Source organism: Alosa sapidissima, chromosome 10 (assembly GCF_018492685.1).
Source record: "Alosa sapidissima isolate fAloSap1 chromosome 10, fAloSap1.pri, whole genome shotgun sequence".
In the NCBI taxonomy this organism is placed as follows: Eukaryota; Metazoa; Chordata; class Actinopteri; order Clupeiformes; family Clupeidae; genus Alosa; species Alosa sapidissima.
In genome coordinates, this window is record NC_055966.1 from 25,013,039 (window position 1) to 25,031,571 (window position 18,533).

Below are 18,533 nucleotides of genomic sequence, written 5' to 3' on the forward strand. Positions count from 1 at the left end.
GAAGCTAACGCACCGAAGGGAGATAACCGTATTGTTTGGATAAGAAGCGTAATCCTAGCCTGGTCGTTACCATCCTACGTACTACGTAATTTGATTTAGGTCTCGCACGTAGTCTGGTCGAACCAACGTTATACGGCTCGCGTGTAGCCGAGCCATTCAGCGAACAGTTGAGTGATGACGCGGAACTTGCCTGCCGAGTTGCTTGTAGTCCAGCGAAGCTTGTAGTTCAACATTGGCGACGGAGGAAGAGACGCTAGAAGGTATTCCGCGAAGTTGTCTCAACTCTCAAGGGCATCACGCAATTAAAGCAGGAACAAGAGGCTTGTCTTGTCAATTTATAAATGGCAAGGACGTCGTATAACTCTCCTTCCAACTGGCTTTGGGAAAAGTTTGATTTATCAGATGGTGATAACTAAACCTAAACGCACAAGTGTACTACATGCATCACTACTTATCATGTTTTCAAATAAACGTTTGCTGCTCGTTATTCTCCCCCCTAAGCCCAAGACGAGGCTACCGTGCTTGTGGACAGTAACGTTAGCCATGAGGCTGCATTGTTTTATGCCGAACAACTGTTAGTTTAACCGAGCAAGCTCCAGGTTAAATAACACGTAGGTCGTCAGTACAATCCAACTTATCCGAGAGTGTAGTCTGAACAGCCCGTGGAGGACGAAATAAGCTCCGTAGCTCCGACGAAGTCACCGGGCTGCGTAGAACAACAATCGTCTGATAAGCGGCGAGAAGAGATATGAGGAAAACTGGCGTGTGACAAGACACTGATATAATCTCAGTGACGTGACGCTTTTGGTATACAACTCTCGGTATGTGGCTGGCGCAACAGAGCTATATCCACTACGAAGAGACTGCCCTGGCGGTCAGGTAGCCTACAAACTAGCCAGCGGTCTGTTTACTACTGAGAGCAGAAGTGGTAAGCGTAAGAGCCTGAACTCCGGCGCACAGCATACGTCATTACCAAACGTTGCTGATTGGTTAAGGGAACTCCAGATTTTAAACCTCAAAATAAGCATCCGCCCATTACGGAGACAGATTCTTATTACATTGTTCCAGACTGTATGACGAAGAGAAACGTAGTCACAGGCGGTAAGGACCAGGCTAGCGTAGTCCAGCCAGCACGGAAACTCGTGAACAAAGAAGCTATGTAGCCTACAATAGCATTGTACGTTAAGGTAAAGCATAGAGGCAAGTTAACCTAATGAAAAACAGTAGTTTTACCGTTAGGTAGTCTAACAATAATCATTTCAGAGGTTTGCGATGGATTGACCGTAGGTCAGAAAAGTGGAAAGAAGTATAGCTTCAAGGCTATAATTTTTTTGTTTTGTTTTACCATGACTGTTTTTGAAGATGATCATGTGTGGTAATTTCAAAATTAACACAACTTGATATCACTTGTGAGGATGATATTAATAATAATACATAAATAAATGTTTAACTTTGAAGGCGAAGGAAGTGTGAGAAGAATTTCTGTGTATCTATTATATGAGTTATAAAATTCAGTTCGATGGCTAACGTCACAAAGTTAAGTGCGAGTCTGCGCAGTACTGGGGGGACCAACTGAAAAATCGTTCAATTTGACAAAGTGCCCTCCCATTAACTCATTGAGTGCCAAAAACGTAATATTACGTTTTTAGCTTTTTTTTTTTTTAAATTACGAAACTAGACACTCTAACACACCTTATATGTGATTTTGGGAACTCTATGATGAATGGAAATGAAATATATGACGATCGAAAACTCACAATCTGGACATTTTATCTGGACATTTTATCATAACTCGGTTGCCGCTTTGGGTCGAATCAGTGATGCATGCACGTCAGCTCAAAGCCACACCATTTTCGTGGGTCTATCACTAGGTGGCAGTCTCGCCAGGTCACTTCCCGGAAACTTTACAGGCAACACTTCATGTTTCATGAAAGACGTTATATCTCCATTTCTAGAAAAAAAAAACAGCGATTTTGATGAAAACTAGCCACTGTTTAGCTTGGGATTTCTCAGGAACAGGGGCGTGTAGAAATACACGGTTTGCACCCACTGAGAGCTTTTATTCACACAACCAACTTAGACAGACAACCAGCTTAACGCGCACTCCCTTCTCTCCAGCTTCACTCCACTCAAAACGTCCGGTGGGGAAACCATTCCCCCTGGAACCAAAACACCCAACTCTCAAATGTATGGGGAACTAAAATCCTAATATGTTAATCATTCACCATTACATTAACAGAGGAATGGATGAAGACTGAATGAAATAAAGTGACATTAAACAAAATAATAATATAATAAAATCATTGTTTACATAAGTATAAGTATAAGTATATATACTCTTTTGATCCCATGAGAGAAATTTGGTCTCTGCATTTATCCCAATCCGTGAATTAGTGAAACACACTCAGCACACAGTGAACACACAGTGAGGTCACTGTAGGCCACGGCTGCCCCTCAAAATGCCCCTACATGATGAGCAGTCGACAACTGTGATGAAAAACTATCAGTTGTGAAACCCCTATTACACAGCATGATGCAAGATTCAGAGTATTCTCAAGCTGACCTTCCTCCTCCTAACATTACATCCAATGGTCATCCAATCATCACTGTTGATTCAGAGAGATTCATTTGTCACATATCGTCATAACAGTGTAGAATAGGTAGTGAAATCTAATTAGCACCAAGGCCAAACCATAGTCTTCCACTCTGCACATGCCCAACAATATCCCCAATCTGCAGTGCACACTGAGCATGCTTCCCTGTTTTCAATGATGGGGCAGTTTTCTCAATGACTGAATACTCAAGACTGTGCATGTCATGGGCACAATTATATCAAAAACTATTTTAATACAAACTACAAATACTGGCTCCTGAAATGTAACAAAATTAAATACAAAATACTGATGTGAAAATGTGAAAATACAAAAATACCCATACATTAATCATGGTACCAACTTTTAAAATAAACTACAAAGCATATTATTGGAAATGTATCACTATTCACTAAATGTAATACTATTTTCTGATTGGCTGGCAGGGGGCTATTAATTCTGTACAAAATGTAATCACCGTCCCATATCAATGTAAACGATAATTGAACTGACAACAAGCAGGCTTCACAACAGTAATCAACTGTAACTGTAACCAATGAAAGTAGTACAACATACTGTACTGAAGAGGTCGGCCTCTTAAACTGAACTGCATTTCCGTTTTTCTTTGCTATAAATGCACGCCTATTACGTACATACATCACTGGCAACATGGAGGATAAACGGAATAACATCTTGTAAGGTGCATACAGAATGAATTAACTTGGTGGAGAAAACTCCACTCTGTTTCACATCGGGGAGGTCTTTGCCTCCATCTCCTCCATTATTTCCGCATATCAGGACACCTCGGGCGGATGTTATCCCTTACATAAATCCTCATGTCGAATCCATTAAGTGGTTTTAATACTGTCCTGTAGTGAGAATGAACATCAGCTATGAGGTGCTCAAGGTCATGGGGTCAAAGATCATGGTCATATGGGGTCCATATCCTAATGTTCTCCCTAAATCTTATCTGGATCGTTTTCAATTTTTAGTCTTGTGGCACTTGACACCTGACAACTCAAGCTCCTGAAGTTAGTTACTTTTAAATGTTTTCAACTTCCAGACATGTTCTAAGGGGATGATAAAACAAAAAAGACAGATCTAATGCTTTTAAGTTGTTTACAGGGTGACATAAAATGGGCACAAACAAAATAAATGGGTTTACGCCTCATGTTGTCCTTGCAGCGGGGTGATAAAGTTGACCATTTTGGCTCCCTCAATTGACTTTTTCCAACTTCAGACATGTTCAGAGGGGATCGTGAAAGAGAAAAGTTGGATCTAACACTTTTAAAAGGATATTCCACCATTTGGAATTACCATTATTTTCCACCTCCCCTTGAGTTAAACAATTGATTTTTACCTTTCATTCAGTCGTTTTCTGGCGACACCACTTTTAGCTCCAGCCTTGCATAGATCATTGTATCGGATTAGACCATTAGCATCTCCCCTGCTAGCATCATACTTAAAAGTGACTTTCCACTAATTTTCCTATTCAAAACTTGTCTCCTCTCAAGTTAGAAAGTAAGACTAACGAAAAATGAAATGTGGCGATTTTCTAGGCTGATTTGACATGGAACTACACTCTCATTCCGGCATAATAATCAAGGGACGTTGCGAACGTACCTTGGGCACAGCAGCACATGATATCATGCAGCACCAGAAAATAGTCCCTAGGCTAACTTCCAGCAACAAGGTTGAGTTGAAGCTGACAAATTGGTTAGTGACTGGATTATTATGACTGAATGAGTGTATAGTTCCATTTCAAATCAGCCTATAAATCGCCATGTTGGTCACAATGTGGTATACTACAGCAAGAAAATTGAAAATGTGTTTACATTTCATGCTGTCTTTCCAGAAGGGTAATGAAATTGGCATTTTTATGGATACATCGCTAGGTTAACTTTACTGCTGAAAATAGAGAATTGTACAAGGGATATCACCAGGCACCCTCCCTATTCTTATTGAGTAACCCCTCGGCAACAACAGCAGATTTTTTCCAATCCTGCAAAATACAAATTACAAAATATGCTAAATTAATTAAATATGTATTTTAAATACATCTAATTAAAATACTGGCCATGTCTGGACACAGTGCTCTCCAGACTGGTCTTTGTACATTTGAGCTCCTTAACTTAGCCGCGGTCATTCATAACTTCAAAATTCTTCTCCATACAATGCTACCCTATACAACCCATTTCCTAAAGCATAATCAATACCTCACCTCTGAAATAGCAATTTCATACACAAACAGGGACCATCTGATGTGTGGCAAGAGCCCAAACTGTAAGCACCAGAACTTAAGTTTATTAAGCATAAAAGTGGAATTCATAGCCACGACAAACAATTCTCTAAGCTCCAAGACCTGTTCTCGGTCACTCAATGTGGAATTGTATGACCTTCCTAAACTCTGAAGGCTAAACCTCTTTATGCATTATGTAGTGACTAATCATGATCTTTTGTGGAAAATGTGCTGATGCTTGGCATATCTTCTTCTGCATTAGTCTACAGATAAAAAATAGTTGACTACAAATAACAAGAAATGTTATTGTGTATTGACATCATGGATGATATACCGATACTGCTTAAGCATTTAGTTCAGTATATGAAGAATTAGACTACTTTTCCCAAGACGCTTGAGTCTTTAAAAGCATGTCTTTTTTCCTCCAGTATCCCTGAGCCGATGCAGGTACATACAGTAAGTGCCCAGTAAACACCTTCCTCTACCCAGCGAGGCTGCAGGAGGCAACGCGTACTGCAACATCAAAAAACGTGGCATACCGTGCCTTCTGTGAGAAGGACACTGCAACACCATCAGGAGCCGAAAACCTTAAAGTATGGTGACAGTGAGAAACAGAATGGCAACAGACAGAACAGGGTTTCTCATACATTGACTTATTTGTGGCAGCCTGTCACAATATCAACACTGACCGACGCACAATGATTTTCTATTTTGTAGGCTACTATTTCAATTAGCCTAGAAACAATCCTTCACGCCTATCCTTGCCCCTCTCTCTCGCAATGGATCTGCCCCTCCTCTGCCTTCACATTTCAAACCATTAACGATCCTGCAAGGATTTTGTGGCACAGAAGACGACTGACTAAATCGTGATTAAATCTTGTTAGCATCATGACCACACTGCGTGAAATCGGAACAAAACTCTGCTAAGTTCTTATCACAACGTCAACTGTGTCAAATTTCCTGTCTGCCGCTGCTCACCAGGTGTCATTCCTTGCTATCGCTGGACTCCGTGTCGATTTACCCCCAAATCTAGTGGATTAACGCTTCTCCTCCCGGTGTCTGCTGAACCTTCCTGCCCTGTCACTGGAGCATTAATGTTGCTTTGCTGCTTTGCTGTTGTCCGTGGATTAATGCTACAAACGTTGCTACACACTTGCTCCTCCAGTTCTGTTTGCCACTGCCCGGCTCACCTGCTCTTCCCCTGCATGAGCTCTCTCCTCTTCCTCTCTCCCCTCACAGTGACTACTGCAGTGGTGAGTGTGTCTCTACCCTCTTGCCTCGTTGTTGTCCCCAGTCTGTTCAATGATTGGCGTACTAAACTGCGCTGATTACATTGCGGACTGGGTTGTGTTGTGAGCCTGGTTGGTTGGCTAACATGTAGCAGTAGCGTGGTGTTGCTGTGTCGCTTGTGACAACTTCACTGTGTCGATATCATGTTTTCCGCTGGCAGCTGGATTAAAGTCCTCAGCTCGCTTTATGCTGTTGTGCCTGTGTTTTGTAACTTGGCAATGGAGCCTCTTTACACCCCTGCTGCTCTTAAACTTTTTCGCTGCCACACCCCCCTGGACCCGACGCTGCATAAACTCTGCTGCTCGCTTGGAATTACTCGTCGTCCACGCTATCCTCATTGCTTCAAAAAAGGACCGACTCTCATCTGACACGATGCTCAAATCCCAACTGTATACACGCCCGACCGTCGACGACCCCAGCCAAGCAACAGGGCAATTAGCTGCAACTCTGCCATCAATCGTTATGTTAAGCCCGCCTAACGATTTGATTGGCCTGATGGAAGTTTAATTTTTCCAGCTCACAAGCCAACGACTATTATATAGTTATTACTACTAACTAGTTACTAACCCCTTACCCTAAAGAAGTGAGAGAGCAGTTATGTTAGGATGGAATTAATAACTGTAGTGATATGTCAATTAAATATAATTTGTGTTACAACCTGGTACATTAATGAAGTCAAATAGCACCACAGACCACCATCTACAGTTCTACATTGCTGCCTTGACATTAAAGAATTACAACTTGTGCAGCATTGCACTGTCTCTCCCTACAAGCTTTAAACTTGGCTTGACTCATTCCCATAGAGAGGGGTACTGATTGATAGAGGTTTTGGGATACTATGTTATGTTTCCAAGCTGATATTCACTTTGAAAACTGGTTCTCTTTAGGTGAAGATTGTTTTTTTCATGTTCTAGTTATGTTCTCTTACACTGTACAATACATGTTCATTCTGACACTTCTGCAGACAGCCCATAAGTGTTGGCTTCCATTTGATACTATTTCTATGTATATGGTCCTTGTGGTTGTGGAGATATTCAACATTTAGTGTTGGTATGTCATGTTGAGCAGTAAACCAACAAATTGGCCTGAAATTGCTTAAAGTCATACACACACAAAAAAAAATCAGCTTGACAACCACCCTAATGATCATGCTTGCACATAAATTGGATTATATTGCACATTTGCCCACAATTACAGTAGGTAACATGGAAGAAAATGAAAGCACGTTGGACAAAAAAAATCCGCTTTTACCACTTATGAGAATATAGTGTTAAAATGGACAAAAAACATTTTCTAAGCTGACAACCTGGCTAGAACACATGTTAAGGGGTTAAATATTAATACTGGATAGGTTGTATACTTGTACCAAAAAGTGTCCGACAGAGTTTTAATATCAGTTTTGGCCCCCTGACTAATATTGAGCATTCTGGGATGGCAATGTCAGAGACCTGGTTCTCTGTATTATAGGTCAGTGTAGCATCAGAATGAGTTTGAAGCCATTATTTTTAGGTAAAATAACTGCATGGTGTTACTTCAAATAGGCGTGGTTGTTGATTGGCAACTGTGGGAAATCCCCTAACTAGCGCAGATTTTAACACTTTTCCTGTCTAGGCCTATATCTGGCTTCCGTACCTATAACCCATACCATCATGCATCCCATTAGCAAGAAACATGATATATTTTGCCAGACAAATAAATCTTTCTTGGGTAGCGATTGTTTGTGATCAGCACATTCAAATGTTTCTTGTCAAAGAGGTATATGTTGTCACAGCCAATACCCAAAATCCATCCTTCTGGTGGCAGATTTCAGTTATTGCCTGACAATTATAATCAACCAGTGTGGAAAAGGTTGTCTCCATCAGGAGATATCGCTGACACAATAGGGCTCCTGGGCTTCAGTTACCTTCAGATAATCACAGCTGAGTCACTTGAGTCAGTCACAGTTCAAAGTTCACGTCAAGTCAGATTTGAACCCGGGTCTTTGTGGACACGTGGACCTGTATCAGAGACACAGCACTCAAAGAATCTCCCATAGAAATGTATGGGGTTAGTTTGTAACGCAAACATGGTCGCCCAGATAGCAAAATTAGATTGCCAGATAGCGGACTGCTGGTGGTATGCTGCTGGTGGTGTGCCACTTGTGGTCCGCCGTTAGACCACCATGTCTTTAAATTTAACTTGTCATGAATATAAGTTTTTCTTGATTGTTTATACACATTTTCTGAAAGCATGCCTGATACTCTCAGAACTATACACAAATAAAAAAAACACACACAATGGCCCCCCTCAATTCTCCTGCAAAATGAAAACTTTACATTCAAAACAATGTTATTTTTTTCTTAAAATGGTATTTTGTTTTCAAATCACACACACAAACCATCATATAAATAGACATTTATAGCCTACTGTAAGAACCAGTTGAACACTGACATGCTCAATGTAAAACACTACGATGAATGGAAACTTCTCCATTCATCATAGTGACTTAGGCCATTTTTTGTTTAGTGTTACACTTACTACAGACAGTACATACATAAGTGTGTTGTAAAATATTTGAGAATATTGTTTTTATACTCAGAACACAAATACACTGGTAACAAATATATTTTACAGTTTTTTTTACAACTGTTTACACACATTTTCAAAAATCCTCTCTGTGTCTATTCAAAACTCACACAAATTGCTCACACAAAATGCCACAAATCTCCACACAACATTCAAAATGTCATAAACACATCTTTGAAGGGATATTCCACTCATTTTCCACCTCCCCTTAAAGGAATACGCCACCCCTAGGTGAAATTGGGTCACTCCCCGCAGTCCCTAGAGTTGGATTAGTGAGCCAAAGCGTTTTATAGCCGACCCAGCCATTGTCCTAATCTAGAAACGGTCCGGTTAGCTTTATTTTAGCGTAGTCGCTGTAATCCGGCGATATCAGCTAGCATGTTGTTGCAAAAGTGAATCAAATAACTCAAGATTTTTTATAATTATTTCTCGTAACCTGTACATTCACATCGAGTACAAATATCAATGCAAATTAACACGAAGGGATTTACTAGACCAATTTAGATTTGGAACTATTTTCGGGCATAGCACCGGCAAAGCACTGCTGCCAGGCGCAAAGACATCACGCAGCATCTGTAAACCCTCAACCAAAGATCCTTGATTACTAGCAAGATAGAGCAACGTAATTCGTTACTATGGGAGCAAAACGGGACAGTTCCGGTCACCCTACGTCACTAAATAAACTTTCTCTCTTAATAAGCAATAAGAACAAATAAACATAATTGTGTTCACAGTATTATTGTATATAATCGTGTATGATACCAATGAATCATTCTTTAGGACATGATATGAATAATTTAATTAGTCATGTGAACCGAGCTAGCTTGCTAGCTAACGCTAGCTTAAAATGCTATACAAGTGGATGGGAGTAGCAATGGCAATAGTACAGCTATGCGCTAACAAGTGACTAGTTGAAGGACTTCGCTTAAACTTAATATACTGTTGCAAATTCACTTGAGTATAAACTATCCACTTTAACTAATGTCAGTAATGTTATTCAGCTAGTTGTCATTTCAAAGAAATTACACTTCTCCGTTTAAAATGTTACCTTAGCTAAGAGGCTAGCTAGCATGCTAACAACCGGACAGTAACTGGCAGCAGCATGGTCTGATATTAGGTTATTTTATTACAAATCCGAACACTAAAAAATTACACTTTTAGGCTTGAAATGATCCCAAACACTTACAGATTATGACAAAGTTTTCCAAAAAAAACCTCAACAAATCCAGAAAGACATAATGACCAATTTATTGGTAAAATTCCACAAGTCTCCATTGACATTAGTGCAGCTAGGGTTTACTCTGGTCTGCATAAAGGGGGATTTTCCCCCCTCCCCCTTCCAATAATCGAACGCGGAAATTGTCGAACGTTTGCGCCTCTCGCTCCGCTTTAACCCTCTCTGCCTCAACTTCCGGCAATACACCAGCGTGACTACCAAGTTCTCTGCTACTAGGCTGACACTGACAGGTGGGCTTTCTCTAAGAGTTCTAATGGCGATGAATATGGAAGATTACACGATAGACGAAGATGATGACTTCGACTACCAAGATCCAAGACCCTACCTTTTCGAACCTGAGTTCACTGAAGAGGAGTTGCGAGCTTTGGATCTGGGAAGAGAGGACGTTGCGACTAGTCAAGGCGAGTCGGATGAGAGAACGAGAGCAAACACGAACTGGTGGTGTGAGTGTGGAGTGTGGAAAAAAAAACTGAGGACTGCAGGATGGATCATTGCTGAGAAGTCATCGGTAGCAGTGACACAAGTGCGGTCACGCTCCTCTTCGGGAGCGTTGCCCACCATCGATGGCAGTATTTTATCCCACTCTGCACAGCATAAACACTCCATCTCAGTCGGCATGGGTTGGCACACTCCAGACTCACACCACCAGTTCGTGTCTACACGGCCAAATTTAGCCGGCGGTTTCAAAAAATCCCACTTTGGAACCCGGTTACAAAGACTGCCTGTTACAGCCTCCTAAAATGCCGGCGTTGTGTATACGCAAGGCCAAACCGATAACATAAATTCACCGGTTTAAAAAAAAAAAACAAAAAAAAAAACAGCGTCATGTAGACGGGCCCTTAGCCGCTTTCGCCTTTGTGTGTGCACGTTTTTTTCTTTTCTTTACCGGTATCGTTAAAGGCGTGAAAGTGGTAAGAGAAAATTCACCCGGTGGTTTTCATGTAGACATAGTCCTAATTTCAAAGGGAACGGATATGCTATTCTAAGTGAGCATCCTGTTCTTATTTCAACAGGAAATATAGTCTAGTTGTGCATTATTTTGTGAATTTATGAAAATATTATTAAAAAATATTTTTGAAATAAACACATTATTACCTGGCTTGAAAACTAACTTTTATGAGAATTAGTTACCACATGGGTACAGTGAATACACAATAAAATGTGCATCAAGTCTTCACAGTTTATTGAACTATTTGGGCTGCATGGGTGGTTAGACACTGTTAAAATAGACACAGAGGAACGAGCAACAGGCCTAACTAGGACTTTGAAATAAAATACATAATACATAACCTGATTTGAGAATTAATTGAGATGAATGACATTATCTTTTATTTGTGTGGTTTATGTTTTAGGTAGGCTATTCATTTATGTTATCACTAGAGTCTTTGTAAGACAAACGACTCTAGTCTCTGAGACCATGTGCATGTTCTGATCATAGGTGGGCTACACTGCCACCGAGATTTCAGCCACATGAATGAATTCGAGGATTGTCCAGTGTTGTTCGGGTCCATTCTCTCCCATCCCCCCGCATTAGTCCACTCCATTTGTAAAAGTCAACATTTAACTGTTAAAAGAAACTATGTGTGCCCCTCCTCCCCACGGCGTGGTCACACCCAATGGGAAGTTCGAGAGCGCACCGTTAGTAGTGAACTGGAGCGCACGCAGCACCAGATTTCAGCTTGAACCTACATCGTTTACTACTCCCGTTAGTCGTTCAATTTAGTAGCCTAATCCAAGATGTCTCACGTAGTTACCACCACCACTACTACCACATCGTCCGGTGGAGGTTTCGCAAATGTGGGTTACACGCGTACTATACAAGGACAGCTGAAAATCGCTCAAGTGGTAAGGAACGTGCACATTTTTAATTCGTTACCCGTTAAAACCTTTTCACTGTTCGTCGTTCAATTTTAGCCCATTCTTACCACAAAACTAGCTTATTCTTCGAACCATTTAACAGCGAGTTTTAAGCGGCCTTCTCTTACCCTGGAAATCCAGCCTTCTCTATCCATACGGTGCATTTCCTAGTCCTGCGTAGGATAAAAACCATTTCAAGGGAAAATGCCGCCCCCTTGTGAGAATAACTTCACTAGGCTCATATTTGATTTGTCCTTAACATATTTAATGCAATGTACATTTATTTGAATTAGCCTAACATTTTTGGGATTTGCAACTGATAAGAAAGGAAAATATGGTCTACCCACATGTTTCATATCTGGAACTCATCTATTGCTTAGTCATAGTCATTACAATGACGTGGTGATGTTTTGAAGGTTGCCTAGGAAATAAAGTGTTGCTGTTGAAGCAGAGGAAGTCTTGCTGAAGGGTGGCTGAAGTTGCTGGGTAAAGATTCTTGACACCATCTTGGGAGTTGGCTACTTACCAGAATTTTGATATGAGCCTTCCTCCTTCAGGATGTTCTTAAAAGTTTGATTGTACAACTGTATAAAATGCACAAAATATAATACCACATGGAACTTGAACTGGAAACAACTCCAGAGGCGTGTTTTTCTTTCCTTCTTTTTTTTTTTGTTTAATTCATGTTAAAATAAAATGGTACAAATGAAAAATGGGCAACCATCATTTATTGCAAGGGGGTAGGAAATGTCTTAGAATTTCTTTTGAAGGTGTGTGTGTGTGTGTGTGTGCGTGTGTGTCTATGGGTGTGTCCACTGTCCATCTAGGTATAAAACTACAAGCAAAGCATTGCTACACTGGCCACTTAGACTTAAAAAGACTACACCAAAAAGTTGTAGTTAATTGTAGTTTTCATGTGGCACTAAAAAGTACTCACATGAAAAGCACTGCAGTCAATTATATACCATGAGAGTATTTTTTAATACAGTAAGAGTTGTTTAGGGAAGTCTCCACCTTAATACTGTTATTAGTATCAAAACAAACAAACAAACAATCAAACAAGCAAGCATTGGCAGATACCAACCAGCCTTATTTAAAGTTGTGTAGAAATGACAGAGAACACCTTGGGTTATGAAAAATAAAGATTATACCCACTGTCTTTGAATAGCATAGTTTCGTTAAGCAGCTCAGGCCAGGGATGGGGAAACCCAGCTTCAGGAAGTAAAAGTCTTACCATGCACGGGGCGTCACTACTCACTAGACCCATTTTACTGAGGCACATGCCCCAGTATTGAACTGCTGTGGCCCAGTAAATAAATTAAGGTTTTTAACTAGCCTCTTTGGCAGCAGATTATTATTATCATTAGATTGGACTGTGCCACACATATGCCAGCCCAGGACTTGTATTTTCTGAAGCCGGATGTCCCATGCCTGAGCTCATTTCATTATATTAAATGTGGCATATCAGTGTTCATTTACTGTTGTGCCATAGTGGTGTTCATTACACTACTGAAGGATTCTCCACAAATTCAGAAGGCTCTGGGTGGGGGAAATACACTGATCACAAAAGAACTTCATGAGATCAGTTAACCTTTGCCTTTGACAAAAGCTCTATGGAAAACAATTCCATTTTGCACATTAGAATCCTTAAATTCTTCAATCTATCTTTCAAGACATGTTTCAATATAGCCTTCATGAAAATCTAAAGTGAAATACATCTTCTAATAAAGAATTGGCAGATATTCATAGACGTAGATATCGATTTATAGATATGATTATTTCTTCTTTTATTGAAGTATTATTGAATTACTTTAATGCCACTAGCTGACATGCCTAACCAAATAGTGATTTCCTGATACAGCCATATACCGGTACCTGAATTAGAGAGGTGACAATGACATCAGTTTTTAATAAGTCACATTTGGAAAGCAAGTATATGTTCTACATATTGCAGGTAAATTCTATTTGCAAAACATACTGATTTTCTCTTGTTTTGGTTTGTGTGTGTGTGTCTGCAGGTCACTCTCCTAATTGCCTTCCTGTGTGTTCACTTGTCAAAGTACTGGACTGACTCCACAGCTCTGCGTTACTTTGAGGTGGTCACTCTTTTTTTCCTCATCGCCTTCCTCATCTTCTTCATCATGCACCTGCTGAGACTGCAGAGCAAAATCCCCTGTATCAACTGGACCCTGACGGTGATTTGACAGATGTCCTACCACACACACACACACACATTAAACAAACACACACACACATACTCTACACTATGACCCCCCCCCCAAGTTTTGTCCTTCCCTTTTATTTGTCAGTGTTAAATAGCTATACAGCTTTGTATTCGTTACCTTATGTACAGTATGTCTCTTAAAATCTTGTAGCTTTTACGAACTACAATCAGTTCTCTTTGGACTGGTGGTATGCATGTATCTTGCCCTATGTATATTGACATGATGTCTAATCTAAAATGTCTGCTCATCTTGTTCCGTGCCAGGAGTTCCTACATTATGTGCTCGGGACCATCCTTATCCTCATTGGCTCCATAGTCGTGGCAGTGAAGAATGGTGGCATCGCCGCCCTAATAGCTGGCTCAGTGAGTGTTCCTCTGGGAGGTTTTTATTTACATCTTTGACTGGATGCCTGGAATAGTGGTTAGCTGGGGTTAGTTTATCTTAGTTTACACAAAGGCCTAAATCCAGACTGAATCCAAATACTGGATCACTGTCAGCTAGCTGCTTATCGTGTAAATATGTGCGGATGATTGCCAAATCAGAAAGGAATGTTATCAGTTGTATGGGGTGTTGATAGCTCAGACTAAATTAGTTTAAGGGAAAGACTGCTCTAGAGAACAGCAAATATATTTGCGTTTTTAAGAGAATAAATATTTGTCATCAGTTGTTGACTTCATTTGTATATGTAAGATGCAGATGCGTAAAGCGTGGGGTGTTTTCTCACAGGTCTTTGGCTTCATTGCTTCTTTTCTGCTGGCCTATAGTATGTGGACATCCTACAAAGTCACTTGGGGATCCCAACCAACCAGTGAGTTGTGTACTTCAGTCATACAACACCATGACGTTTTGTTCCTAGCAATGTTAAGACTAACCTGCCAGATAAAAAAAAGTGCGTAATACAGTGCGTAAAACTGAATGTTTAGTGTTGAACTAATCAACCCCTTTTCTTATCTTTTTTTGCTCACCCTTCTACTTTAGGTGCAGCAGTGTAAAAAAGACAAACCTACAAAAACTGAGATTGGTCCAGTTGTTGGTTGTAAAATGAAAGCACTTCTACTGTGTTAAGAGCCTGAAAGTGTTTGCAGAGCAAGCTTTGCCAAAACCTTTGGCCATTTTATCTGCCTTTGTCATGGCTATATTTATCCGTGTTTCGAGTCATGCCGCAGTTTACAATATTTATTTGACCCTTTTTCTTCTGAAGAGTTACTATAGTGCCTTGCGTATATGAAATAAAAAAAAAAAAATCTGCTCCCACCTTATGGTAATGTGCCATCTATTTGTAAACTAATAGTAGACAAAAACATATTGTCTCTAGAGCAAAATACAATACATTTAATATTTGTATTGTTTTCTATATGGTTAAGTACTATGTACTGCATATACTGAATGACCTTTGACCTTAAACAACACCGGTGCTAGTTACAAGGGCACAATATTCATAGAGTGGGACCAGGTTCTTGACTGAATATGAGCAGTTGCTTTAAAAATGCTTTCAGCGGTTAATTGGCTCTAACAGGGGGTCAAGCGCAGCCATATTTTTTATACAAATTTAACCGACTATTATGATTGTGTATGCTTTGTGTTGGTCCAGACTCGGACATGCAGCTGTTTGCCATTCAAATGAAGTCACCAGTTTCATATAACTGTACCGTCTTTTTGTGTGTCCCAAAGATTTCTCTCATTGGTGTTGGTCTCAAGTGTGTGAACATTGTCTTGTGCTCTTAAAAGCAAGCCATCACTCCAAACGGAAGAATTCTCTGCACAGCTGCATTTGTGATCCCCAATAATGGCTTTGGGAAAGGAAGTCCCAATTACATCATGTGTTTTGCATCCAGTAAAACTAGTAGCTATATTTAGGCCAAAAGGAGGGTTCTGCTGTAACTGAACCCAGTAATCTGGAGTGTGTGTGTCTGTGTGTGTGTGTGGGTGGGTGGGTGTTTCCTCACTGTGCTATGTGGACCTTTACACTGACGATAAGTTACAACACTATCATGCCATCGTAGTTCTAACAGGAGCCTCCCCCTGCTCAGCCATGTTTTGAACAGAGAATTGGTGTGTTCCTGAGATGCCCCTGGCTCTGCGCTCCCCGCATGACTTTATATGGAGCTGAGGACTGAAAGCTGCAAGCTGCAAGCTGCAGCTGATGACCGAGCTTGGCTGTGCTCCTATACAGCACTCTATTTGTCCATTCCGCAGGGCACATGTATGTCTGTCAGTTGAAAGCAAGGGCTCTGTGGGTAGAGTGCCGTATGCTATTCTGAGAGCAGAGAGACAAAGAGAAAGAGAGAAGAGTCTAGAAAGAGTAATCTTTGGATGGATATGTGACTGGCTGTGCTTACAGTACTATAAAATAACACCTCTGCCACTCAGTTCTCATTTTCATTACCTTGAAATCTTAGATCCAAACTTCAAAATGTTACCACTTTACAGGCTTTCCCCAGCGTTAATGTATAATTTCTCAAAGTAGTCTAAACAGGATGGAAAGAGTTTAAGAGAAGCAGTGATGACAGAGAAACGTACTAACAGCTGGTCCACACTCGGGGAGGAGGAGGGTGGGAGCAGTGGAAGAAATGAGAAGTCCGTGCTGTTTGTGTTTGGACTGAAGGGGAGTTTTCCACCACGGGAAGCACATGGAAAGTGTCGCTCCTGCTCTACCTCACCCATCCCTTCAAGCCACGCCCGTGGCAGTCCAGAGTAACATTTGCTGCCAGCCTCGCTAAGGAGGCTTGTTTGTATTTAATTTTTATATGGTCTTTTGGCCCCCCCCACCGATTTCAAGGCAGCGCTGCCTGGAAGGCACTAGGGTTAGGCAAAGGTTTAGGATTAGGTATAGCAGTGTCAACCCTGGTTAGGGTATGGTATGCCAAGTCAATGGTGGGGGCCCAAAAGACCATCAAGCTTTCATTTTCTGACTGTACAATAGCACGGTCACTGAGTTGGGAAGCCCACCCACCCCAAAGCAAATCAAGAAACTTGCTTTACTAAAGGCATCTCAGGTGACATGTTTTAACATATAAACAGGAAGTAGCATCTGTGATACAACAGTTTCACCACAACAAGGAAAGGGTTTGGTCTTTATGAAACCCTTAAAAAACTTCTAAGACACAAAGTGGCATCCGTTCACATTCATTGAAAACAGCTCTTCCCTTTTGTTATCGTATGTAGTGCAATGCTCATGGATGGGGATATTGTATGTTTATTTGTCAAAAACAAAAAAAACTCTCGGTGCAAAATGTGACACTTGGTGTGGTGCATTATAGATCACATACAGCACCCTCTACAGTTATTGGCTAAATTGAGTGGTAAAGTCGAGTCAAAAAGAAGTGTAAAACATTATCTTTTGGTAATTTGTCTGGGCCTCACAATGAAAGCAATGAAGAACAATTCAACCTTGAAGGGAAGCTAATTTAAATCTGAGAAAAACAAAAATTAGAAGAAGTATAAAGAATATTTTCTAGCAATAAATGTACGTGTGGCATTAAGATTCCTCATGGAGACAAACTTGCCATGAAATTCTCCATAAATGACACATAAATGTGACATAATTACTCTAAAAATTGTTTTTGAATGTGGTTGGGTTAATCTTGCTGTAATGACAAAGATGACGCAAAGTTTGCACTTCATATCAAAATGAATTTATTTATTTTTTAAAAAAGAAAAAGGAATTCACTGAGTATACCTGATACAATAGAGAATGTGCTATTACAAGCATACAAAGATCTCTCTGAAGGATCCTTTAGCATCTTTAATGTTCTCAGTACAAGCCAAAGATTCTAGAATGCCGCTCTAGAATCTTTGGTACAAACAGTTAGAAAATGCCAGCCTAGAGGCACTGCAACGAGGCACAATTCAATAAGCACAATTCAAATTTTACACAGGTTTCTGCCTGTTAAAGTAACACAATGTAGGAATACTGTTTTAGGTCAGTTTTCCGTGTACTGGGTATCCATTTAATGACAAACTGGTACCCAATTTGTCAAGAACAGATAAAAAAGTGTAATGTTTCTAGTTGGAACAAAGTGCTCCAGGTATTCCAGGCATGCATTGGTCTTGACAAAACACAATTCTGCATCAATTTGGCCATGTATGATGTGTTTTATTAGCCATTAGCTATTTTAAGGCCAAATAACTAAACTGTGTTGGTTTAAAAGGGAATATTCCATTACAACCATGCCTGTGCCATTGCTCTAGGAGGCTAAGCCCACGGGCTTTAGAAAAGGCCTCGACACCATGTCAGTTGGCAATGGGATGGATGTCAATTGGATGGAATTCATTTAAAACAACGCTGAACAGATTGCCATACACATATACTAATGAAAGGACATTTATGGTAAAGGATACTGAATATCCCTATATGCTTGCAGTCCATTTTCCTTTCGGGCATCACAAAACCGTTCCTGCCATAGGCCCAACACACAATGGATCTAAACTTCTGTTAGTGCAGTTCAGCAAAACAATTCACTCTCCATGAGACAAAAAAAGACATTGCTAAAGGCAACTCATAATCTATTTTGAAACTGGGGCCAGGA

The 18,533-nt window shown here is 40.4% G+C and overlaps 1 protein-coding gene across 1 annotated transcript; it reads left to right on the forward strand.

Moving 5' to 3' along the window:
• The first annotated feature begins 11,525 nt into the window (after positions 1 to 11,525).
• On the forward strand, positions 11,526 to 15,647 carry cmtm7 (CKLF-like MARVEL transmembrane domain containing 7). Its single transcript, XM_042107243.1, has 5 exons — positions 11,526 to 11,767; positions 13,798 to 13,974; positions 14,268 to 14,366; positions 14,731 to 14,812; positions 14,983 to 15,647. The coding sequence occupies exons 1-5, from the start codon at positions 11,660 to 11,662 to the stop codon at positions 14,994 to 14,996; spliced, it is 480 nt and encodes a 159-aa protein (XP_041963177.1). The 5' UTR covers positions 11,526 to 11,659; the 3' UTR covers positions 14,997 to 15,647.
• Positions 15,648 to 18,533: the final 2,886 nt, after the last annotated feature.

What these genes read in the sequence shown, in the direction of transcription:
- cmtm7 (XM_042107243.1), top strand. Translation starts at nt 11,660, where the DNA reads ATGTCTCACGTAGTTACCACCACCACTACTACCACATCGTCCGGTGGA. An exon ending in AGCTGAAAATCGCTCAAGTG is followed by an intron (nt 11,768 to 13,797) that starts GTAAGGAACGTG and finishes GTGTGTCTGCAG; the next exon opens with GTCACTCTCCTAATTGCCTT. An exon ending in CCGCCCTAATAGCTGGCTCA is followed by an intron (nt 14,367 to 14,730) that starts GTGAGTGTTCCT and finishes GTTTTCTCACAG; the next exon opens with GTCTTTGGCTTCATTGCTTC.